The 27,361-nt window shown below is 37.4% G+C and overlaps 1 protein-coding gene across 2 annotated transcripts in view; it reads right to left on the bottom strand.

The window, feature by feature from the left end:
* Positions 1–27,361, bottom strand: part of USH2A (usherin) — a gene marked incomplete at both ends in the record, with an annotated part of 756,807 nt that overhangs the window by 137,777 nt on the left and 591,669 nt on the right. For both annotated transcript variants that reach the window (XM_079697601.1, XM_079697602.1), the window contains 5 exons: positions 4,349–4,506; positions 5,852–6,035; positions 12,778–12,885; positions 24,182–24,380; positions 27,016–27,170. In XM_079697601.1, coding sequence (XP_079553727.1) covers positions 4,349–4,506; positions 5,852–6,035; positions 12,778–12,885; positions 24,182–24,380; positions 27,016–27,170 — 804 coding nt within the window. The remainder of the gene's footprint in view (positions 1–4,348; positions 4,507–5,851; positions 6,036–12,777; positions 12,886–24,181; positions 24,381–27,015; positions 27,171–27,361) is intronic.

The raw sequence follows: 27,361 nt of genomic DNA, 5'->3' as shown, positions 1-27,361 counted from the left end.
TAGTTCTATTTTTAGTTTTTAAGGAACTTCCATACTGTTCTCCATAGTGGCTGTACCAATTCACATTCCTACCAACAGCGCAAGAGGGTTCCCTTTTCTTCACACCCTCTCCAGCATTTACTGTTTCTAGATTTTTTGATGATGGCCATTCTGACTGGTGTGAGGTGATACCTCACTATAGTTTTGATTTGCATTTCTCTAATGATTAGTGATGTTGAGCATCCTTTCATGTGTTTGTTGGCAGTCTGTATATCTTCTTTGGAGAAATGTCTATTTAGGTCTTCTGTCCATTTTTGGATTAGCTTGTTTGGTTTTTTTTGATATTGAGCTGCATGAGCTGCTTGTAAATTTTGGAGACTAATCCTTTGTCAGTTGCTTCATTTGCAAATATTTTCTCCCATTTTGAGGGTTGTCTTTTTGTCTTGTTTATGGTTTCCTTTGCTATGCAAAAGTTTTTAAGTTTCATTAGGTCCCATTTGTTTATTTTTGTCTTTATTTCCATTTCTCTAGGAGGTGGGTCAAAAAAGATCTTGCTGTGATTTATGTCATAGAGTGTTCTGCCTATGTTTTCCTCTAAGAGTTTTATAGTGTCTGGCCTTACATTTAGGTCTTTAATCCATTTTGAGCTTATTTTTGTGTATGGTGTTAGGGAATGATCTAATCTCATACTTTTACATGTCCCTGTCCAGTCTGCCCAGCACCACTTATTGAAGAGGCTGTCTTTTCTCCATTGTATGTTCTTGCCTCCTTTGTCGTAAATTAGGTGCCCATATGTGCATGGGTTTATCTCTGGGCATCTGTCCTGTACCATTGATCTATATATCTGTTTTTGTACCAGTACCATACTGTCTTGATTACTGTAGCTTTGTAGTATAGTCTGAGGTCAGGGAGCCTGATTTTTCCAGCTCCATTTTTCTTTCTCAGGATTGCTTTGGCTATTCATGGTGTTTTGTGTTTCCATACAAATTGTGAAATTTTTTGCTCTTGCTCTGTGAAAAATGCCATTGGTAGTTTGACAGGGATTGCATTGAATCTGTAGATTGCTTTGGGTAGTAGAGTCATTTTCACAATGTTGATTCTTCCAATCCAAGAACATGGTATATCTCTCCATCTGTTTGTATCATCTTTAATTTCTTTCATCAGTGTGTTATAGTTTTCTACATACAGGTCTTTTGTCTCCTTAGGTAGGTTTATTCCTAGGTATTTTATTCTTTCTGTTGCAGTGGTAAATTGGAGTGTTTCCTTAATTTCTCTTTCAGATTTTTCATCATTAGTGTATAGGAATGCAAGAGATTTCTGTGCGTTAATTTTGTATCTTGCTACTTTACCAAATTCATTAATTAGCTCTAGTAGTCTTCTGGTAGCATCTTTAGGATTCTCTATGTATAGTATCATGTCATCTGCAAACAGTGACAGCTTTACTTCTTCTTTTCTGATTTGGATTCCTTTTATTTCTTTTTCTTCTCTGATTGCTGTGGCTAAAACTTCCAAAACTATGTTGAATACTAGTGGTGAGAGTGGACAACCTTGTCTTGTTCTTGATCTTAGAGGAAATGGTTTCATTTTTTGCAAATACATATTTAAAATGAATAATTAAAGATAACAAAAATTATCCTAAAATTATCACTACCTATAGAATATTATACAGACCAGATAATGTATACCAACTATATAAATTATCTCATGTAATATTTACAACAACCCTACATGTAGGTACTATCATTATCTCCATTTTACAGTTGGCGATAACTGAGACTCAAAGAAACTGACTTATTTAAAGTCAGCTAATAGCTGGCACAAATATATGATATTGCTTATATGTGGAATATAAAAAAATGACACAAACGAACTTATTTACAAAACAGAAATAGAGTCACAGATGTAGAAAACAAACATGGTTACAGATGTAGAAAACAAACTTATATAGAAAACAAACTTATGGGGAAAGGGCGGGGGAGGGATAAATTGGGAGATTGGGATTGACATACACAACTACTATATATAAAATAGATTTTATACTATATATAAAATAGATAAAATAGATAACTACTATATATAAAATAGATAACTAATAAGAACCTACTGCATAGCACAGGGAACTCTTCTCAATACTCTGTATGAGCTACATGGGAAAAGAATCTAAAAAAGAGTGGATATATGTATATGTATAACTGATTCACTTTGTTGTACACCTAAAACTAACACAACATTGTTATAGTTGACAGCACTGTATCAACTATACTCCAATAAAAAATTTTTAAAAAAAGAAAGATGTTTTCAAATCCTTACTGAGTGTGAAGTCTTCAGATTAGCAATGACAATTTAGGTATGTAATAATATGAAAATGACATGTAATTTGATAAACCAGGGATCCCAAGACCCCAGGCTGCAGATGGTACCAGTCTGTGGCCTGTTAGGAACCAGGCTGCACAGCAGGAGGTGAGCAGCGGGCAAGCCAGTGAAGCTTCATTTGCCGCTCCCCATCGCTCCCCATCGCTCGCATTACTGCCTGAACCATCCCCTACCCCATCCGTGGAAAAATTGTCTTTCACGAAACTGGTCCCTGGTGCCAAAAAGATTGGGGACCCCTGTGATAAACCATGGAACTTCCTGGTCACTTGGCTAGAAAATCATCAACTTTGCATATCACCCTGGATTTTCTTTATTGCTCTTTGAGAATTTGGATGGTAAGAGACCCTGGACTAATCTGAGAAGTCTCCAGCCAATAGGCTGAATCTGGTCTCAGGCTGGCTCTGTGATGCCTCATTTTACTTTGTGGAGCAAAAATACCATGGTACTATAAGAATGCCAAGGAGAAATATGCTAAAAGGCTGCAAGTTGGCCATGCTCTTCCATGAAGGTAGAAATCAGTTCCATAAAAGGATATGTAAGTTTGTATATTTTTCACAGCAGGAGATTTGTATTTATTCCTCTGTTAAAATTAAGAGCGGAGTTCAAGAACAGCTATGCTTCTAAAACTGAGATCTGGATTATAGCACTTTATGACACATCTGGCGCTACTGATTATTCTTTCATGTTTTGTTTAATATGTTGCATGTTCATTTTAATACAAAGGTGGATGAAATCATTTATACTTGATATCTTAGAGCAACTTAAGTTTTTCTTTGCTTAGAAAGCTCTTCAGAGATTTTCTCCTGCAAATTTGTCCCCCAAAAGATCCTTTTTTCTTTGATCTGAGATTATGACATCAGAAGGATGTTGGTTCATGAGAATTTAAGTTTTATATACTGGGTTGGCCAAAAAGTACATTCAGGTTTTTCCATACCATCTTACAGAAAAACCCAAACAAACTTTTTGGCCAATCCAATATTATGCCTTTATGTTATCTTTATGCCTAAATTATATGTTTTGACTGAGTTATTTGTTCAATTCAATGCAAAATATGTCTGTTAATTATTTTATGGAATGGATCTGCTGATAGCCCAAATGACTGTTAACCAATTATTTTCAGTACCATGTTGAAATGTGGCTAAACTTAATCTGATGGGGACAACAGGGGTTTGTGTTAATTTCATGTTTCAATTTCATGTTAAGACTAGATATTAAAAATAAACTCACATATCTTTGAAGTTCATTTAACACCTTAATCACTTTTAAATTTTACTGAAATAAAACTTCCAAATATCCTTCATGTTAAAAGACAGAGCAAGCAGATTTAACTCTAATCCTTAATCCAGTGTTAATGCAATCAGAGTTTTACCTGAGGATGATGATTATATTCCAAATATAATATTGCACTAAACCACAAAAGCAACCTACTAGTGACTCAATGGTTTGATGGAGGCTACACAGCTTAGAGAGGTAAAATTCAGCTACCATATAACTGGTCACAACTGAAGATACATGGGTGGAGTGGTCTATTTTCTTTCTGAATTCTCCATTCACTACTATAATATAATGCCAATGATTCAATCTAGGGAATCCTGTAGAAATGGGTGCTCAAGGTAGTTCAGACCTATGTGACTTACCTTGCATATATATGAATAAGAAAAGAGATTTTTAGGCTCTGGTACTTGAAAGAAAGTGTTGCTTTGATAGAAAAGTATATATCTAGGTATCTATGTATCTTTATCTACACACCTACACCTATATCTATCTATATGTATGTACATAAATGGTTATGCATGTATTCACCCATGAGTGTAGTTTGGTTTATTGTTTATATTTATCCAGGAGACAGAATATATCCTTCTGATTTACTAAATTCACATTTCCAGTCCTATCTCCAATTAATTTCCTCTGAAATGTTTTACGTACACATGCGCAGGCGTGCGCATGCGTACACACAAACACACACACACACACACACACACGTTTTATTTCTTACCTGGTGGGGTCCAAGCTACATATATGGAATCAGGCCCAATTACTGTGATGTTATATGGAGGCTGGATTTCTTCTGGTGTTAATATAGGTGTCTGTATAATGTACTCATTACTGGGACTGCTGCCACCTCCAGTAGTGGCTTCCAGCTTATAAATGTACCTATATTTAAAAAAGAAAGAATTGTGATAAGGAAATGCACAAGATAATTGGACAGTGATTGCTGGCTTTTCTATCTATTGCTTGGTTCTAAATTTGTGACAAATTGCAAATTCTTTGTTCCCCATCCAGAGACTTTACCATAGACCTTATAGTTTTTCTAGCACACGGAACATTCTCTCCAGGACATCAATATATCGGACCCTTTCCCACTTTATTTTATTTTATTTTATTTTTTTAAATATGAGCATTTTTAAATGTAAATTTATTATTATTATTTTAATTAATTAATTAATTTTTGGCTGCATTGGGTCTTTGTTGCTGTGCATGGGTTTTTCTCTAGTTGTGGTGAGCGGAGGCTACTCTTCATTGTGGTGCGCAGTGGCTTCTCTTGTTGCAGAGCACGGGCTCTAGGCGCACGGGGTTCAGTAGTTGTGGCATGCAGGCTCAGTAGTTGCAGCTCAAGGGCTCTAGAGCACAGGCTCAGTAGTTGTGGCGCACGGGCTTCATTGCTCTGTGGCATGTGTGATCTTCCCGGACCAGGGCTCGAACCCATGTCCCCTGCATTGGCAGGTGGATTCTTAACCACTGTGCCACCAGGGAAGTCCCCCCATTTTATTTTTAACCATCGAGTAATTCATTGCTTTTCTTAAAGATTTCAGGAAAGTCTTGGAGTGTGCTGGTGGATTGTGAAGGATTCAAATGAGCCTTCTCCAGTTTTAAGTGGGTTAGAGTTCAGGGAAATATGTTTAGAGAAAGATGTCTCTAAATTGATCTGCTACTCTCTACAATAAAACTAAACTGATCTCTACTCTCTGTAAGAAAACATCTGTTGATCTAAGATATATTTGATCTCTGCTGAGAAATGAATGGGACTGAATAGCAAATATGTGGAACTTTCCCCCCTCAAACCACTCCTGTCTATATATAGTATAGCAAGTAGAGAAAACATTATCCCAGAAGTAAAGGTTGTTGATGCAAAACACACCTCTTTAAATCTCTTTTCTTGCTAGTTTAGGGATGCATGATTTTGAAGATCATTTGATAATTCTTAAAATTTAACACTTTGTGTATTTCATATACTAAAAAATTCTCATATCAAATAAAAGACTAACTGTTTACAGTTTTAAGGAATTTCATGTCCTCTGAAGACTAGTGTAATGAGCTAGTGTTTGGATCTTCAACATCTGAAATGGATTAAGAGATTTCATCAGCTATGGAATGGCTAATATATGAGATTAATTAACCAATTAATTTAATATTGTTTCAGTTGGAGATGACCTCTTTCTCAACCCTGAGGAATCTATAATCCTCACCGTATGATTGGTAAAGTTTTCTTTTAGTTTACCTGCTGTTGGGCTCCAGGTTTTTATCAGTGAAGTTCTGCTCCTCACCGCCCCCCAGGAAAATCAAGCTTCCATTACGACTCAATTGATATTGAGAAATGAGGCCATTGGGCTTTTCTGGCGGACTCCAATATAATTCCACTGTTGTAGAATTGATGATAATGTGTCGAGGTGTCACCCAAACTCCTGGCAAAAATAACACAGTGAAGTTTTATTGCTAGGATACAGTAAGCACCGTATCAAAAGTCATACCATCACTCCACATGCTATGATATTTTTATCTGTTGATAAAAAAATCTCATGGTGAGCAACAAAAATACATTTTATTTGTTTTGGAGGTAAAGTATATAATTGGGTATAAATATATAAATACTTTTTTAATGCTTTAATTATTATTATTTTTGAATTGCCTTTAGAGAATGAATGCCAGACAACTAGTGGTGGAAACTTTCTCTGTCTTGGCTGTTACTCTGAGTGTAATCAAGACCTAAGAAAATATCTAGGAATTTTCAAATTTGATGCCTATTTACTTGGAATCATAATCTAGTATTTGCCTGAATTATCAAATTTGATGAACAAACATACTTTGCTTGTGCCTCTCTGACACTACATGCTGTGCTTCTTATTTCCTTTCTCTCTGGCTACTTCTTCCAGCCTCATTTACTGGCTTCTCTTCCCTTCCTGGACCTCAAAATGATGTAGTGCCTCAAAGAACTAGGCTCTCTCCTCTACCCTTCCCTCCCTTCTTCTCCTTTCCTCTCCTCTTGTTTGGCAACACTGTCTTTGTAGTTGATCTCCATTTAGTCTCAGTTTTAAACATTATTTCTATGTTGAACACTGACCGATGCATATCGCTATACTAAAACTCTCTCCTGAGCTTCAGACAGATGAGTTCCACTCTCTACTTGTCTACCTCCATTTAGATGACTAATAACATATCAAAAACCAAAAACATCTAAAACAGAACTCTTGGTTTTCTGGTCTACAATCTATTTGTCTCCAAATCTTATCCAACTATTCATTTTCTTGGGCAAAACACAAAAAACTTATCCGAGGCTCTTACTTTTCACACCCCTAAATATAATCTATCATCGAGTCCTGCAGATTCTACCCTGAATGTGCATATTCCTTCTATTTTTACCTCTCCTGATCCAGACTACATTTCTCCCTCTCATGGACTCCTGTGATAGCCTCTAAACTAGTGTCTGTGGTTTAAATCTTGTCGTTCTCTATATCACTGTAATCCTTACAAAAGCATGTATAGTATATATGTAACCTAGTATAATATTCATAAAATATACAGCCCTTTTGAAATTATTCATACAGTATAATTCCAATTCCTTATGATAACCTGTATGGCCCTACATTTTTCTGGCTCTGGACTACCTGGCACCATTCTCTCCATCATTCATGAAGTTCCAGCCACACCAGACTCCTTTCCAGCCTCAGAATGTTTCAAGTTCTTTCTCACCTCTGAGCTTTTGCACTTCCATTCCCTCTGACTGGAACACTTTTGTTCATGACACCATGACAATTGTGCATTTTATTCTCAGATTTCAGTGACCTGTGTAAATATCACCTTATCAGGGAGGTCTTATTGACCACTATTCCCTAACTATAACTTTAACCCTATCTAAAGTGATCCCAATCTTGTTCCTCTCTATCATATGCCCTTTTCTATTTTCCTCCCAATGCTTATAACATCAAAATCATCTTCTTTCTTTGATATCATCATTATTTTTTTGTTTTTATGACTGTGTGGTCTATTTCTTTCTCCTGCTTTTAATACAAAGTTAGCTCCATGAGGGCAGGGGACTACTCTGTATTAGTAGTCCATGTATCTTTATGGATAGCACAATGCATCATAAATATTGAATAATTTTCTTGTAAATATATGTCCCACAAATTACTATGTTAAGTATTCTATGGAATACAAATGCGGCTAAGATATGGCTCATTCTTATGAGGAGTTTATACCCTCTGTATAAAAGATAAAATGTGTACACAAACAACTGTAATTCAAGGTCAAATATTTAAGTAGTCTTATCAATGTAAAAATGTACTGATGGAGAACCTAGCGATGAGAAAGATTTTCATGTTGTCATCTGGTCATGCTCTGAATAGACACTGTAACTCTCTTCTTCAGCTTTTAAAAACTCATTTCAATATTAGGTTCTCAATAATCAATAGTTTTTGGTTGATTTTACCTCCTGTGTAAGTTACTCAGGAAAGGGTAAGATTTCAACACTTTTATAAGAAAAGGACATTCAAGTGCTATTTACTTAGCAACATTCTGAAAGAATCAAGACCGATTTAAAAATGGCTCAAACTTACTGATTTTCTAAAGAACAGCTTACTCCTGAGTAGAGAGTAGTTCATTTTGTTCTGAAAGCTCACCCAATGTTAGGTACTCGAACAAATCCACAAATCATAATATACATTTATGTTTGGGTCTCTCTGCCAACAGCTGCTGGATGACTCACTCACCTAATTAGAGTTCTGATTTAAATGTGATATTAGTTTGTTGATTTAAAAGATAAAGTATAAGGCTGTAGTTCATAATCTGCTTCCTGCAGTCCTGTCTTCCTTACCTTGATGTATTAAAAATCACCAAGGTGCTAGAAAGGCTACTGCTTAGTTTCTGCTTTGAATCAGTCAATGCAGTCTGTGGAAATGCAGGAGTTAATGAGATAAAATAAAGTCACATTTTGGTGTTGCTTTGTGTTTTAAATAAAAGTTGAGTTTTATATTTAGATAAGCTGGTGAAAGCTCTGTTCATGTTGGCAATAACCCTGTGTCCGTTGGTTTGATTTATAAGATGAAATTGGAATGTGTAAAAAATAAGCACTGTGTTTTCACTTGCATAATGTTATGGAGACTCTCTTATCTTGGTAGCGGCAAGAAATCTTTGATAGGATAAGACCCGCTTTTGGTGAGAGGTTTTAGTAAGTCCCAGGTGAAGAATCTACCTCCCTCGCTGAGCCTGGGTCTCAGGGGCATCAGAAAACCTATTCTACATAATGGAAGGGCAGAACTGAGGCTGTTCAAGGGAAGGAAATGGATGGTCATGAGGGAAATCATCTAGAAGTGGGGTGGGGAGCAGGTAAACTAGCTGAGAGGTGTAAGAGGAAAAGGTCAGAAGGACACCTTGGTACGTCTCTTGACATAATAGCTACTAAATAAGGAACACGTCTACTGGATTTGTTTTAACTTTGTCTTGAGTGTCATGCAGTATTACCCATTTCTTATGTCCCTACAAATTCCAAGTCAAAAATCCCAACATTTTTTGTGGATTGGCTTTCCCTTGGAAGTTAATCAAAGGAACCAGTTTCATATTGGCTGATGTCAGAAGTGCATTGACTTCTGGACCATTTATTATTTGTTAATTTGTTGATTCAACATTCTACTCAATTTAGTCATTTTCTATGTTGGGCACTGTGAATGTGGGGATAAAGATATATAGTCTTTATCCTCCAAGGAACCTATAGTATCATGATGAATAAAAATGGGTAAATAACAATTTATAGTCCAGTTTGATAAGTGCTTTAAGAAAAGGAAGCTTAGTGTGCTATTAGAGCACTTAGCCATGGTACCTAAAACAGGCTGGGAGTGAAATGGGGATGGATGGGAAGGGGATGGGGTCAGAGGAGATTTTCAGAATGGGAGACATCTGAGCTAAATTTTGAAAAAATAGGAGTTAGCTGAGTGAGGATGTAGGGAAGGGTATCTAGAGGCTGAGGGAAACCTACACAAAGTCCTAGAGATAGGGAAAGCATGGCAGAAGTTCAAGTATATAGGCATGACTGGTACATTAAATTGCATGTGGGAAAGACCAAAAGACTTGCCAGACTGGCAGAAGTTAAAACTTGAGGGGTCTAATTTGACTTACTAAGAAGATGTGGATTTCTTTCCTCCTGGAGAGAAATGGGATTTTTATGGAGGTAATTAAGGTGAGTTATGCCTATTTTGGCAAAACTGGAAAAAGAATTGGGATGGCGATTTGAGAAAGAGGAGAAATGGCCAGAGGCAGGGAGACTAGTTAGGAGGCTCTGGAGAAGTTGTAGGTGTCTGAACTAAGGCAATGACAGAAGGGATGGAAAGGAAGAACAACATTTTAAAAATCCGTAAGATTTAAAATTAATAAAACTATGAAGAATTGTCTACTATAACTTAAGGAAAAGAGAAGCATTAAGAATGTCAGTTGGGGGGCTTAGATGATTAGATGGTGCTATTTGAGAGAGGGAAAAGGGAAGAAAAGAAAGTTAGTGGGGAGAGCGATTTTAAACATTGAAATACTGAGGTTGAAATATTTGTAAAACACTTAAATATAAACATCTCGTAGACTGGTAGATAGACAGGCCTTAAATCTGTGAGTGTAGGCTTTGTGAAAGCTCTAGAATTTGGGAGCTCTCCACCTTCATTAGGAATTCCAGCTAGTACTGGAGAATTCCAAGAGCATCTGAGAGCATCAACAGATAAAAGAAGGGCAGAGGAAGAGGAATCTGGAATGGAACTGAAAAAGACTGGTCCTCTTTTCCTTTTGCTTTTTCATATTATCAATGCTAGAGGAACGCATGCCTGCAATTTTGCATGCTTGAACTCTAAAAATGAATGAGAGCTTGCCGGTATGGCAGCAATCCTGAAAAGAGAGCAATAACCCAGTCCAAGCTCTTCCCACTACTTGACTATGGGAACGCCATTTTTCTAGTAGGTTAAAATCGGAGAGAATTAGGTCCAACTTACCGATGGGGTCATAATGTGCTTTTTTTTTTCTTTTTTAGATTGAAAATGAAAGAAATGAGGAGCTCTCAGGGTAGCTAGGAACAAATGCTTCTTTTAATTCTCTCCATATCCACTTAGACACCCAAATGTTAGACCTTCAAACTATGGCTGATTCACTCAACTAGACCTTTTAAAATTAGTTATATTTGGGTTATTAACTTAAAATGATATAATATGTTTATTTCCACTTTAGCAAAACAACACAACTTAATGTTACTGCTGATCTGTTCCCTCAAAACCTCCAAGTTAAGCAATCAGACTACATTTATTTCTTATACAAGTTATTCACAATTGGCACTTACACAGCCAGAAAGTGGATTCTAAATCCATGTCTGTTCTGCAGAGGAAAGCTCATTTAGTTTATTGTTCCTTTGCACCGTTATTTGTGTTAAAGTAAAGGTGCATAAAGTTCAAAACAGAAATCAAGTAAAACATTTCTCATCTTATACTCCCCAGTGCTGTTGAAAGCTATAATGTTTAAGTCATGAAATCTGAACTGTTTCAAGAAATCTTTTTTTTTTTGGACAAAGTGAGAATAGAGATGCATATTTTCTAAGAATTTAAATATATGGATTGGATGAGTAAACTGGAGAAACCCTGCTCTTTCATCTGGCTGAGTTTCAGCCAAAACTGGTTGATAGATCCTTTAGAAATTATCCATTATCATCAAAGTATCCATTTGACAGTTTACCTTTCCAAAAAATCCACTGCTGGTTTCTTCCTTTCAAAGGAACACTAAGCTTTTTGACATGAAACATTCTTTATATAGAAAACATCATTAGTGAATTCCTGGTGAGGAGCCATATGCCCCATATGTGGAATTTTCCATTTTATTCCCCATTTACTGGTAGGAAGTTCAGGTCTAATATTCTGAGGTACAACAACCCCTTCATTAGAAGAGTAATGGACAAGTAGTTCAGGACTGTCTGATGATCATTAACATTATATTTCTGTTCAGAAACTTATTTATGCCTCTGTTTCCCCACATGGAAAACAGACATGTAGTAGAGATTAACAAAATAATTAGTTGATCACTAGCCCAAGCTTCTGCACACATTTTTCTCCTGCAAGTAAATGATACTACCCATCCCACTTCCTAACGCACAGACCGCTGTTATTATTTGGGTGTGTATGCTGCCAGAATCTTTCCTATGCATTTATCTATTTATCTATAGAAATGAATATAGTTTTCTATGTGTTGTTTGATACATAAAGACACCATAAGTGAATGTAGTTCTATAACTTCTATTTTATATGGATGGATCATCTCATTCCTTTAAACTGATGCGTGGAATTCCATAATGTGAATACACCTGAATTTAGTTAGCAATTCCCCCACTCAGAGACATCTCAATTGCTTCCAGTACTTTGCCATTAAACAAACGACAGAAAAGCCTTCAATAAACATCCTGGTGCATGCCTCCTTGTGCAGTTGTGGAAGTGTTATTTTCTGGCATAGATAATGAAACTGCTGTGTCATGGGGAAACATTTTATGTTTAATAGACATCACCAATTTGATCTCCAAGGTGATGGTCTCACTTTACATTCCCTCAAGCTGTGTATTTCTCCTCCTACCATTCATTTGTCAAAATCCTTGTTCCTTGTGGTCCATCTCAGAAGGCATCTGCTCCTTAAAATCTTTTTTGATGCCCGTGATGGGTTATAATTTCTCCCTTCATAGATTAACCTGAGCATTCTGTTCATTTATTCTTTCTTAACATCACCTTTAAGATTCTCTCTCTTCATACAGATTTGGGTACTTGTCCTATCACTTCTATTTGACTGTAAGTTCTTGAGGGCAGTGAATATTTTAATCAGCTTCAATAGGGAGCATGGTACTTGCTATATTTTAGCTGCTCTGGGAATATTTAACTCTTGAGTTTTGGAAGAATTTCGTATCCAAGTAGATAATAGTGTTTTTCCATGTAAAACCACATCTAAAAGGTTTAAGGAATTGAAGGCAAACTGCCTTGGGAAGTTTATAGTTGAACTAAACTTGAAAAATAGGAACCTACAATTTTATTTAATTTTGTACTTATAGACTTGATTCCTTCTTCCTTGTTTGTTATGAAAGAGTTTATAGAGTTCACATCAAAATACCATATGAAAACTTCTTCTCCCCAGTCATGGGTATTTTTTAATTACCTTGAGGGGCTGCCTGCAGAGTCTGACCTAGAAAAGGCTCACTTGAAGTGCATCCAGCAGATGTACAAGCTCTAAGTGTGAAGCTGTAGTTGGTGTATGGCTGGAGACCTAGAAAGAGCAAAAAGAAATCAAGTACCTCTTGAGAGGATTATTTATTATCAGGTAAGCATGAGCAGTCACATGCAGAGCTGTAGATATGATATCCAAAAATTTTAAGAGCAGAAAACACTCTCTAAGGGAGAGAGGAACTTCATAAGCAGCTCAGTATTAATGGAAATTTCATTTCTCACTGGTAAAATAATAAATTCTCAGCCTTCGAAGAGATCTGAAAATTCATGTCATCCATCCATCCATCTTACCCTTGATTCCCCTGAACAAGGTGTCATTGAAGAGGCTCCCCTGGCTAGGGGATCAAAGTAGTCCATCTCCCAAACAGCCCACTCTATCTTTAGAGAGCTCTAGAGTTCTCTATTTGGTTTGAAAGTTCTTTCTTATATTGTGGTGAATTCTATCACTTCCACCCCCTAGGGACTTATAGAACAAATCTAATTTCTTTTCCACATGACAGTTCTTCAAATATTTGTAGACAGTTATCAAATCCCCCCTGACTTTTCCCTTCTCTAGGCTAACCACTCCAGTTTCTTCAATGGCTTCTTATATGAACAGGGGCAGAAAAAAAGTTAAAAGAAGGTTAGAGTCAACATTTTTTAGCCCCAAGCCATACTCAGCTCATAGGAACACCAACTAACCCTTTTTTTAAAAAAAAACTTTGCATTTCTTCACCATATGTTCCCATACTGTACCATCTTACACTTACTTCTGTAGTTTTTTTTGGGGTATGTTGCTTTTGTCTTTACATGTAGATTAAATACACTTTGATGAAGGGATAGTGCTTATTACTTCTTTTGTATTCAGATGTATGATGTAGCACAAAAATTGCTCAATAAATTCTCAGGGGAAAAAAGAATGGCAATCCATTTACAATAGAAGTTACGTATTGTCAGACTTCACTGCTCTGTGGCCAGTGACCTTGGACAAGTTAATTAGCTTCACTTTGTTCTCATCTACTGATCTGTAAAATGGGGAACCAGTGCATCTAGCTTCTAAGGCTGTTAAGCAGATGGGATGGGTTACTTAGAGAAGTACTTTATTTTAGCAGAAGCAACCTTAAGTAAGACTCAGCAGCATTCAACAAGGATACATAGAGGCTAACATTTCTTGTCTTGATTCTTGGGAAAACTCAAACAATGCTTTACAAATATGTTCTTAAAAAAAGAACAGGACTTAATCTCTAATGTCAAATATTGGGCTAAGTTATAACATGGATCCAATAATTACTATACTTATTTTTTCATGAATTTAGAACTACATTTTCACATATTTTGTTTTGGTGAGGTGACTCTTCCTCCAGAGACATTTATAAAGTCACTCTGTCACTTTATGCAGATCTGCTCAAATGCTACATTTTAAAAGATTTTGACCACTCTATCTACATACCATAACCAGCACTTTTTATCCTCTCAAATTACTTTCTTCTTTCATAGCCTTCAACATTACCTGATGTTTGATTATATGTCTGTTTATCTATTGTTTGTCTCCACCTCCATGATGTAAGCTCAAAAAGAGCAAGGACTTTGTTTTGGCAACAACTGTATCCTTTGAATGGTGACAGGCACAAAGTAGGTACTTGTTAAGTGAATGAAAAAATTAATTAACTGGTTCATTTAGAATTGAAGCAGTAGTCTGGGTTCTCTGCTAAAGCCATAATGTTCTGTAGCTGGAACAGCTCCAGGATTCAGCTTCAAAGCCCTTTGTGTTTCCTTATCAATTTAATGACAAGATGTGGATACTTATTTGATTATAATCTTCCATTAGGTTGCTATGGAGGATTTACATAATTTTGATATTTACCTGATTTAGGGATGAGGAATATGATGAAAGATCTAAGCCATATCCAAGCCTTGTGTGTTTGATAAAAGCTTATGGGAAAAGGCTAAAGATTATAGAATATAGAGCTCAAGAGAAAATGGAAGGAAATATTCAAGAATGAAGGTCAGAGACTGCAGTGGCTGGTTTAGTCTGACAATGTCCCTTTCTTTACTTCCATTAGTGAAAAAGGGGTCTTGACCCTTGTGACACCGTTTTATCTGAATAACTTACTTTCTCACTTAGAATGTAAGCCCTTTGAGAGTAAGTATGGTATCTCTGAGTGTTTCTCATTTAAACCATTTTTTCCCAATAGTGCCTGTTTGATGTATTCAATGTTTGTTAAATATTGTTTAAGGAAGACCAAGGCATAAAAGTACCCAATAAAGATGACAGGGCTATGATGCGATGATGTCCATGTATCCATCACAAGTGTGATTTGACCAAACAGGGCCTTCCTTATAATTCCACAGGGACTCCTGCCCACAGTATCTATTTCACTGAGGAGGAGATTCTTCTCTAGTTGCAGAATATTACTAAAATAATATAAAAAGTTAATATAATTTATGAACAATAAATATTTTTCAGATGTTTTTCCTGAATGTCAGACTTAAGTATGGCTAGTAAAAGTGAAGTGATACTTGATTTTTTCTCCAGCATATTCTAACCAAAAAAAAAAAAAAAAAAAAAGCCTCAATTCTGCTTCTCATTTTGTGTTCTTGTTGGTCTGGTTTCAGACTTTTGAAGGACATTTTAGGATGGGTCTTAGGAAAGGAAGAGAAAATATCATTGCAGAGGTGTACTAAGATTGATTAGAAGATTGAGGGTATTTGCAACGAGGACAGTAGCTAAAAAGAAAATTTACTGTACATAAAAGTAGAGGGACTTCCCTGGTGGTCCGGTGGGTAAGACTCTGTGCTCCCAATGTAGGGGGCCCGGGTTTGATTCCTGGTTGAGGAACTAGATCCCATATGCATGCCACAAATAAGAAACCCACATGCTACAACTAAAGATCCCACATGCCACAACTAAAGATCCTGCATGCCGCAACGAAAATCCCATATGCCGCAACTAAGACATGGCACAGCCAAAATAAATACATAAATAAATGAATAAATAAATAAATACTTTTTTTTAAAAAGTAGAAATTGTCTTTTTTTGACAGAATTTTTCAGAGGGGGTTGAGTGCCATCCATTTTATAAATAGCCCAGAACACCAGAAGACAGATGTTTGGAAATGGTACAACAGTGGAGCAACTAGCCCTTAAGGGATTTTTGGTAGACCAAGGAAGGTGTACCAAGGAGTTTGTTACAGGTGTTTAAATTGGTGGGGTGTGTTGGTCTAGCAGAGGATGGGGCCATAGTTAGTGGAGGAATATGTATCTCTTGGAGCTATTGGAGTACTAGAATTAAGGGTGGTGGGTAGGATGTAGAAGTCAGTGTTGAGTAGAAAGCCTTGGTCAAGAAGTCAGAAGATTATCATACTAAGTGAAGTGAGTCAGACAGAGAAAGACAACTATCATATCACTTATATGGGGAATCTAAAAAAAGGGTACAACTGAACTTATTTACAAGACAGAAATAGACTCACAGACATAGACAACAAATTTATGGTTACCAAAGGGGAAAAGGGTGGGAGAGGGATAAATTAGGAGTTTGAGATGAATAGATACACACTACTATATATAAAATAGATAAACAAAAAGGTCCTATTGTATAGCATAGGGAACTATATTCAATATGATCACAGAGATAAGAAAGGGTGAGGTCAGGATACAAATCTGGGAAGTTGGGCTGAGAAATGTGACCCAGAACAGTTGGGTCAGTCTTCTGAGGCTTATAAGGAAAATGACACAGGTAGCTCAAAGCCCAGTGACACTTCCAGTAATATAAAAAATCCATGTGGGACTAGGTATTTAAATATTTTCATTTGGAATATGACCACAATTCATGTACTGAGGCAGTACAGCATAGCTGTTAGGAGAGCAGAGTCTGAGGTTAGACTCTTTGGGTCTAATCCTTATCTATCTATTAACTATTACCATGGGTCAGTTTTCTGACCTCTAGGTGCCTCAGTTTCCATATCTGTAAACTGCAGGCATGGGAGTATAGACTGCTAAATTGGACTACAGCCTAACTTGAGGGAAGGCAATAGATGAATCCATTATTTTCTATATTCTCTTTCTTGGGTGTTGTGTTTTTCCTATTGTTAGAGGGTTGGATTACTAGTAGGCTTGGTTCAAATAGTCGGTAAGGAAAGCAGGGACTGCCAGGAAGCACAGATGATTTACATGAACTGGATGACCTTTCATATATATGACTCTGTAAAACTCAATAAAATCAACACATTTCAACTGGAATTTGCTGTCATTTTAAGGAAGCCCCTATTGGTAGTCCTTAAAATGAGATACATATGACATATTAGCAACAGGCAATGGAAAGGGCACAACAATTGAAAACTACTCATGAATTGATCAGGATGAGAAGAGGGAAATAAAGAGATGTCTCCAAGGAACTGTTCTGACTGTAACTTAATCCTAAAGTCAAAGAGTAGAAGGAGAAAAGAAAACATCATTCAACTGCTCAGCATTGAACTAAAAGAGTAAGAATAGTGGGGGTAGAACCGAGAAAGACAAATGCATGGAGAAAAGCCAAGTATTTAACATTTCAGTGGAGTGGAGATTACTGTGGCTGCAAATTACCTGAGCTTCCCTAAAGGGAATCGTGTCCTCTTATAAAGAGGCATACTATAACCAAACTCGTTACAATTACACTTTCAAGTGACATTCCTTTCAAGACTAAATATGTGTTAAAAAGGGACCTCAAAAAGTCTGCCTATGGATCAGAAAAAGATGATCTGGAAAACAAAATCCATACCTATGTAAGTTACATTGGATGTACTCTATAAAGAACAGCTTTTTTCTAATGTTTAATCTCCAGCTAGTCAGGAAAAGGCTTTCTTGTCCATTATAATTTCAGATAGCTAGTGCTACCTCAAAAGCATTCATCCAGTTATTCTAAGTATCATCTGTTATTTTCTGAAGGATTATCAAACAGTCCCAACAAATATGTAATTTCACAAGTTCCTCAGTCAACCTGGTTAATAATTAGGTCAAGTGCTGAGAGACCTGAGTTACTTCAAGAAGGTTTTTTTAGGTGGTTACCAAGTATTGTCCACCCTGTGGGCAGGTTACCTGTCCTGGCATCAGTTCACCCAAACTGGATGTTTGCCCCGGCCCACCTGAATCACACATCTAGTCTTGCTGCTGAAAAGAGCTCTCTTTTGCTCCCGCCTGCCTGGGATCTCACTAAGTGATTCCCCCCAGGATCTCACTCCCCCCAGAGTGATCTCTGCTCATGGAGATTCCCAGGAATTTCCAGCATCTACCGGCAACCTTGTCTGTGATGATAGAGCTACATCAGGGTTCAATTTTAGATTAATCTCATTCCATGTGAAAATCTGGATGTTCAAAACTGGTACACCAAGACATCATGGAGTCACTTTAGAGACATCTAAGGTGATTTAAATTATGATTTGTATTACAAAATTTGATTGTAAAATACTTCAGGAGCTCACATGGTAGAGTCCCCTTTTCTTGATAGTATCACCCAGAATGACCTCAGCAGTTCCCCATCCTGCTTAGTCAAGCCAATTTCTTGACTCTTTGAGAGGAGCCATCAGCACTGTCCATTTTTGTATCAAGGCTTTGACACAGGAGTTCAGTTGATGTCTCATATGAATTGGACGTCAAAACATCAAAACTAAGAGGCTCTTGAATTTGCAAATGCCAGTGAAATAACTTCATGGCTTTCAGTTCTGACTATTTGCTACAAGCTTATTTGCATTCTTAATTCTGTATTTGGTGTGAAATTCTAGACCAAAGATTTGGTTCCTCTTCCCAATATAATAGTGATCAGATTCATCCCAAGAAGTACTTCCTGAACGAGTTACTTCTTTGGCAGACTCTCTTTCCAAATATATTAACATTAAGACTATTATTAAGATAATCCAAGGAAAGACCCTTGCTTTTGATTTTTGTAACACTATTTTTTTTTTTTTTTTTTTTTTTTTTTTGCGGTATGCGGGCCTCTCACTGTTGTGGCCACTCCCGTTGCAGAGCACAGGCTCCGGACGCGCAGGCTCAGCGGCCATGGCTCACGGGCCCAGCCGCTCCGCGGCATGTGGGATCTTCCCAGACCGGGGCACGAACCCGTATCCCCTGCATCGGCAGGCGGACTCTCAACCACTGCGCCACCAGGGAAGCCCCTGTAACACTATTTTGATAAATATTTTTCTTCCCTGGAGTTTGGTGTCGTACTAGACTGAAACCTCTTTTACCCTACATTTTCAAGCAGAATTTTCTTCTCTAGAAACAGAATGTGGCATCAGGTGGCAGCAAAGTCTGATGCTCAAATGATCCACAACAAGGACATACATCTCAGAGGAAGGGAGTTGGCTAGAACTGTCATGACTAAACAGAAGTAGTGATTGCCCAGGCAAAGTACCTTGAAATATCTGGGATTCCGGGGGAATTTTTTTTTTCCTTTAAATATTGGTGTCCAGGCAGCTGTTGCTTGTTATTCTTTGGCTATAATATTATAAATGTAAGAATGATAAAAGAAAGGAAGAAATAGTGGTTGATGCTGTGCTATTATTTTTGCAAGTATTTAGGCCCAAGGTTTTCCTCGGAATTTGAAAAATGAAAATAAAATGAATTCTCCCATCTACTTTCACAGGTCTGATGCTTGGCGGTCAGTGGTCAGGTGGTAGTAGGGGAAATGCAGCCTAGAGCATCACACATGACAACAGAGGCTCCCAAAGCTGTTCTGAGGACACGAGGGCCATCCCAGTTTTCATCCTATCTGTTCCAGTTAAAGATACACACTACTATATATAAAATAAATAATCAACAAGGACCTACTGTAGAGCACAGGGATCTCTACTCAGTATTCTGTAATAACCTATAAGGGAAAAGAATCTGAAAAAGAATGCATATATGTATATGTATAACTGAATCACTTTGCTGTACACCTGAAACTAATACAGCATTGTAAATCAACTATACTTTAATATAAAATAAAAATTAAATTAAAAAAAGAATTATACTGCCAATAAATCCAGATTGCCAGAGACCAGGGCTGGCTTCATGGTCACACAAGCTATGCTCTAAGCTGAGGCACCCCAGCTTCCATGCTTCCATGCTATCCTGTGCTTGAATCAATTCTTATCGTCTTGAAATTCTTAATAATTTTTGAACAAGGGGTCCCATGCTTTCATTTTGCACTGGTTCCCACAAATTGTCACCCATTCTGGCTGAGATTTAGCTGTGTTTGACAATGTGATTTTTATATCCAACCAACATGGAATCTAGTCACTCAGATACTAGTTTACTGTTCAACATTCATTCATTCAACAAAGATTTTCAAAAACTTAATATATGTTAGGTTCTGTGATAGATCACAGTATAGGTGACACAATGGCAAACAGGAAGCTGTTGCCTCTGTCCTTAAAGAGCTTTAACTCCTGGTTGAGGAACAGAGACAAAGAGAAAGGATATTCAATAAAGTATCATAAATACCATGAGAGCCAAGTGTGGCATACGATGGGAGCATATGGTCGAGTTATTTAAATGTAAAATCCTCATGTAAAAATGTCCACATTTTGGGATATTGATGGTCAAACTATGTCTTCTTTTTTTTCAAAAGTGGTGTGTAGTATATCTGTTTTACTGCAATAATAGTACATTTTCTGCTACAACTAGCCTTGTTAGGATTTATGCTGTTTTATCACAGGAGGTGTTCATGAGTTTCTAACAGGATGGGAAAGGAAGGCAAATTTTTCTCTCCTTGTTTACTTAATGCTGGTGACTCTTCCCCTTTAAGTGCAATGAAACGCTAAGCAACTTTTAATGAATTATTTGGAAAACATTTCCCCCAGAGTTAAGAGACACATAAGCTCTTATCATGTCTGCTGCTAAAGACGACATGATTAATTCATTTTGTTCTTGGTGGCCCCAATTATTTCATTAATCCTTTCCTCCTCTCCTCTACCCCGATGGCTACATTAGGAGGCCCACGTTTCATACACGGCAACCCAAGTAAAACAATGCCGTCACTGACATCCCGATTGTTCTGTGCAGGACCGTGGGCATGTTTAGTAATAAATGATATGAAAAGGTCTTTTATTGACAAGCTGCCACGCGCTGTTTGCATTAGCGAATATGAGAAGATGATGGCTGCTACCCCTTGGTCCCCATGGTATTGGGCTCGGTGAGATAGCAGAAAACGCTTCAGTTTACTTAGAGCATTGATAACACCTCTAAATAATTAACTGAGGACTTCCTGTCTTCAATTACTTAATGCTTTTTTTTTTTAACATCTTGAGAGGATTATAAGCAATTTATGGATTTCACATGATGAGTGCATTTGCCACTATTCCCACAAAGCATTTACGGGATCATGTTTCTAAAGCTTTGAGGTAATTACAAATAAGCATGGAGACAATGCGGCTGATGCTAGGTGCCCACTCTCCCTTCTGTCATTTCTAAGGACCTAGATTCTCAGGCTCCTGGATGACTAGAGCTACGGCTTCATCAGTGTTCGACTGTAACTTAGGGAATGCCAAGGTTTGGGAAATGATGAGAAAAGCAAAACCTTTATCTCCAGGGGGTTCAGGCAGCTCTTGGATCAAATGTTTGAGATGGAATGTGAAATAAATTTGATTATTTTAGTTCATTCCATGAACTCAATAAAATAGTCATTCTCATCATAAAATACTTCCCTACTGAATTTGATCAGTTAGCTAACGATGGAACTGAATTTTCCCTGGCAGATAAAATGTGTGAACACTACACAGATCTTGGGTTTTAGATCCTCTAATGCCAGGCACCATTCCTGTCCCATAGGAACTGCATATTAGGATACTGTACTTGGTAAGGTTTTGTTGAATGAAGGTTTATTTCCTCGTTTAACAAAGAAATCGCTCTTTAGGGCTAGAGTGCTCAAGTGAAGTACTCTCTAAATCTGTTTAAAATGAATTCTAACAGATTATTTTTTCACTTTATAATCTTACAAAAAATAAAATGAGGTAGAAAAACTTTAAAATGTTTATCCTAATAAAAGAGGAATTCTGCCATTAAGCTATGCATATAAAGTACTCTGACACGAAAATATCCATTAAAAATGATAATAAAAGGAAGAGCCGGTAGAGTGAAGGTATTTAAAGAAAAAGCTTTGCAATTATTTTTATAATTAAGGAGGCTATCAATCCTGTTGGTTTGAACCTCACAATTGAATTTGGTCCGTCGGCACGTAAATTCTGGTTTTCTAAAAAATGCAAACCAGTACAGCTGGCGACAGTTCAAAGCCCATGCTGGTTGAGTAGATGGATTCCGTAAGAAGAGAATTCTTTATCCTTGTATCCCAGTTTATTGTGAAACCTTTACTGCTACCAAGTCTTAATTAACTTGGCTTTCAAAACTCTGTAATTAACATTCCACGGCCATCCTCAGTCATTCTTTTGATTTCTCCTACTCCATTCTGTACGGAGTTCTGTTGGTGTATCATTACACAAGCTATTCCTTAACTTGGCAATAGTACTGGGAGCTTCTTAAGAGCAACGATCTTATTTTGGAGCACTTAATCTACTATCTAGAACACAGCAAGCAGGCTACATGTATATATATATATATATATATATTTTGTAATGAAATGGTATTCTGATTTCCTTATAGATGGAGGCAGTGAACGCCTTGGGGACCCCGAGTAGGCCAGTTTTCACCTTCATCTTTCAACTGTGGATATTAAAAATGTCCCTCACTTATAGGGAAGTGATGAGAATCACAGGAGTCAAAATGCAAATGGTTTGTTAAAATTATAAAGCACCGTATACATGTAAGTTTTTTTTATGGAAAACAACATCATTTCAGTTGCTTGTGATGATTTTCATTTTTAGTGAACTAGGATCTAGGGAACAAATCTGATCATCTAAATGGATGAGGGCTTTCCCCATCCCCATTATCCTTGGCTTAGCTCGGGATCTTCATATCAGGATCATAATGTGCTAGTCCACAAATATTTATTAAGCACCTTCTGTAGGCTTATGACACTTTTGGAAAACAGTGGACATCTGTCCACGAGTGCTTGCTTGTGTGTCAGGGAACTGTGGAATTTATTTTTCCACCTGTGTAGCAAGGCCTGTGCCTCCTCTAAGGAAAAACCAGGCATGCTTTTCCAGGCCTTTCTGCACTTCTATGTGAGTTTCGTTATCTCTGGTATCACCGCCCCCTGCAAAGTACAGGGTCTAACGGAAGGAAGGCATTCACTCAGGAGGCCTTGGAGAGAGGCTACTGGCAATAGGGAAAAAATACAAGTTTGTAAACTCTTCTCTGTGTTCTCAGAATCTAAACTTACACAACTGTTTGGAATGACTCAGTAGATCTAAATAATGAGCTAAGTTACTAAATCTCTTGAAATATTCTTTTCTGTAAAATGGGGATCATAATTCTCTCTGCCCCATAGGTTTGTGATGACGATCAAATTAGACCGTAAATGTCAAGGGCTTAGGACAGTATTTGACACATATTAAATTTACTTATTCCTCATTTATTTAGCACTTACTGACATGTCATGTATTGTTCTAGGTGCTAAGGATACAGTATTGAACAAGGTAGAGACGGTCTCTGCGATTCTGGAGCTTACGTTCCAGTGGAGGCGGACATAAAGAGACAAATAAAAAGCAAACACTATCAGGCAGTGAAAGGTCTGTGGTGAAAATAAAACAAGGTGATGTGATGGTGTATCAGGAAAGCTGATCTAGACTTGGTGAGTCAGAAGATGTTTCCCTTCAGAAGTGACATTCAGACTAAAACATGTTAATTATTATTATAATCATCACTAGTAATTATCTGACACTATACTATTATACTGTACTATTATTATATTATTAAAGCTAATTATATAATGTTATAATAAGCAACAAAAATAATACAATTACTATTAATTAATGTTACTAATAATAACAAATTGTCACAACCGGTCAACTATCAACTATTCTGTGTATTAATTACCCACGCAGTAGACAACTGTTAGCCTCTGGCTGATTTTTCTCCTGCCTTCCAGTACATTCTTGGCTATCCTAGCACCATTATCTATGAGTATATCCTTGGGGAATGAAAATGCATCTTACTGTTTGTCTGAAAAAGAAAAAAAAGAACTTAATACTGATGCAAAAACCCTACACATAATGCATATCAAAGCCAACTATAAATTATTTCTGAAGTTATCTGCTGTTGTGGCTTATTGCTGCCAGTGTGGGCTCTTCTATTAGCATGGATAAGTGGGACCTGACCATATGTCAAGAGAACGCGTCCTTTTGAAGTGACCTCATATATCAAACGCACACCCCTGGGAGGCTCTGCCCCCCTAACCACAATGACAGACTCTTCCGGTACATTTTCCTCTTTTTTTTTTTTTTCACCTGTGACCGTATGCTGCCTCCTGTCAGTGGTGTCAGTGTAGATGAGACCTTTCCCAACCTGCCTGAGCTGGTACTCTTTAATGACGCCGTTTGGCTTAGGAGGGACGTCCCAGCTCACATGCAGAGTCTCCGCACTGAGGGCCATGATTCTCGGTGGAGAGATGCTTTGCGGAACTCCTTGGGTTGTAGCTGCAACGACCTGAAAACACAGGAATTAAACAGCAATTTCTTGGAATAGTACACTAGGTATTCTGATCAATGAGAATGTCACTTTTGTTTTAAAATGTTGTTGTCTTGCCTGGCATATCATTAGCAGGGCTCGGAGAAGCAGTCCCTCTTTTTTTAAATTCTTTCTCTCGCATCCTATTCAAACAATGAAATCTGACCTTGAATATATCCTATAAGTCTTCGACTACCATTTATCACCACGGGTTCAACAACAATTTTGATGGCAGACTGCAGCTCTCAGTTTAAACAAGTAAAAGCTGGCTGGCAGACTGTCTTACTAGAGAACTCTTGATAACTCTCTTCCATATGGTCCATCGGTGTCTTTGCATTTTAACAGCCTGATTTTGTACATTTTAAGCACCAGTACATTTGGAGCAAAACCCACATCTGAACTTGCTTGCATATAATATGCTTTGAACAGTATAAATGGGCAGCCTTTTCTGTACTCTTCCTATGATACCCAGGATGACTTTATAGTGTCTGTGCCAATGTTCTAGAAAGAGAACCAAGTGAGAAGAAAAAAAGAATCAACCAGTGATTTACTCAATATTGTCAAAATATATTTTTGGGAGAAAATTGGCTGCCTTTGTTTTCTCACAGAATGAAGTCTGATTTCACTTTTTCACCAATTGTTTTGGCATCTGGTAGGCAGGAGTTCCGCTATGCAAAAAGCACGGAATGGCTCTAGGACCGTTCGGACCCTAACTTTTGATTGGGCCAATCAGCTGCCTTCTGTTTAGTTGGTAGGGCACTCAGAGATGCTTCTGGGGTCTGTTGAATAAAAGGCAGCTCACATGAGCTGCAGCTGATGTGTGTGACTGAAGGTTTTACTTGGATGCTTCTTGCACAGTGTGTGAAGATGCTGAGCTTCTCAAGTTTAAACCATATGAAAACTGGGTCTCCTCTGACTAGCTTGGCATCTGTGAAATGGCTCTTTCCTTATTTTCCTCCTAACTTGTTTGATTGTTTCTTCCATTTTTCGCTTAGTAGCATCCCCAAGGGGGCTGGTCATCTGTGGTATTCGGTTTTTGCCTCTCTCTCTCTCTATTCTCCTTACATGACCACACTCAAACTCCTTGCTTCAACTTCCCTCATAGATCTTTCCAGAAAATTTCAGTCACTTCTTAATCCAGCTTCTGACTAGACATTTTCACTTAAAGTGCCAAATAATATTTTCTTCCACCATGCTATCTGTTCCTCCTCTTGAATATATTTTTAAAAGCTTTAAAAATGTTAATCTTATTCTTTACTTTTAAGTTGTCCTCCTTTTTTTTTTTTATTTGAGTAGTTCATTTACAATCTTGTGTTAGTTTCAGGCGTACAGCATATATGATTTAGTTATACATACATATATATATTATTTTCCAGATTCTTTTACCTTATAGATTATTATAAGATATTGAGTGCAGTTCCCTGTGCTATACAGTAGGTCCTTGTTGTTTATTATTTTACTATACAGTAGTGTGTATATGTTAATCCCAAACTCCTATTTTATCCCTCCTCCCCACTTTCCCCTTTGGTAACCATAAATTTGTTTTCTATGTCTGTGAGCCCATTTCTGTTTTTTTTTTTTTTTTTTTTTGCGGTACACGGGCCTCTCACTGTTGTGGCCTCTCCTGTTGCGGAGCACAGGTTCTGGACGCGCAGGCTCAGTGGCCATGGCTCACGGGCCCAGCCGCTCCGCGGGATCTTCCCAGACCGGGGCACGAACCCGTGTCCCCTGCATCGGCAGGCGGACTCTCAACCACTGCGACACCAGGGAAGCCCCCCATTTCTGTTTTGTAAATAAGTTCCTTTGTATTCTTTTTTTTTAGAGTCCACATATAAGTGATATCATATGATATTTGTCTTTCTCTGTCTGGCTTACTTCACTTAGTATGATAATCTCTAGGTCCACCTGTGTTGCTGCAAATGGCATTATTTAATTCCTTTATATGGCTGACTAATATTCCATTATATATATATATTCCTCTTTTGTTTTTTGATTTGCTTGCAGAATGGCACCATGACCAACAAATTGGTCAAGCCAGATATCCTGAAAATACCCATAATACTTTCCTTTTATTCCCCTACATACAGCTGACTACTGAGTCCTGTAGTTTTTGTGCCCTGGTATCTGTTGTATCTTTCTGATATTCTTCATCTGACCCCTGCTGCATGAATTCAGATCTTCATTATTTCTTGTCAAGGCTGTTGCAGAAGCCTTGGAACTATTTTATTTTCTATGTCAGGCTCCTTTGTCCCTTTCTCTGTTCTTCAAGAGCAGGCAATTTTTGCTGAAATGATATTTAAATAGAATTTCTAAGCTTTTAAACTGAGAAATGGCTTGGGACCTATTATGGATTTATAGAAGACCACCTACAAAGGGTTGGTGGAGGAAAAGTGGATTAAGGGGATAATACTGGTTCAAGTTTTTTTCTTTTGATGAATGAAACATTGATATTTGAATAAATTTTTCTTGTGGTGATCTCTCCTTTCAGGAGGAAGTGTTGGTACTCAGTTGAGACACCATATGGATGCCCTACTTTATTGGCATTACAACCTGGACCTTCATATAGTCTTAACACTGGATAATTCTGTCCAGAGTTTAGACAGACTCCTCCTACCTTGCTGCTGGTGGCACAGCCAGCAACTGTGCAAGCTTTCAGCTGGTATGAATATTCCATAAAAGGTTGAATTCCTTTCGTATCAGAGAAGCTCAACGATGTTCCTCGAAAACGTTCAATTCCATCTCGGAGAATAATGTAGTAAATAATAGGACCTAAAAGAGGCAGAGAAAGGCCTGAATTTGAGTGTCAGACTCTTTTAACTGTTTGCAAACAAATCAGATGGCTTAGAGTTCTGAAGAAATGGGATAACATAGCATTATTTAATTTTAAATTGCTATTATTTTGCTATGTTCAAGCAGTTCTTAATTATACTCACTCTTATGGAGGAGATGGATTCTTGACA

Source organism: Hyperoodon ampullatus (assembly GCF_949752795.1).
Source record: "Hyperoodon ampullatus genome assembly, chromosome: 2".
Classification (NCBI taxonomy): Eukaryota; Metazoa; Chordata; class Mammalia; order Artiodactyla; family Ziphiidae; genus Hyperoodon; species Hyperoodon ampullatus.
This window is presented reverse-complemented; position numbering and strand designations above follow the sequence as displayed.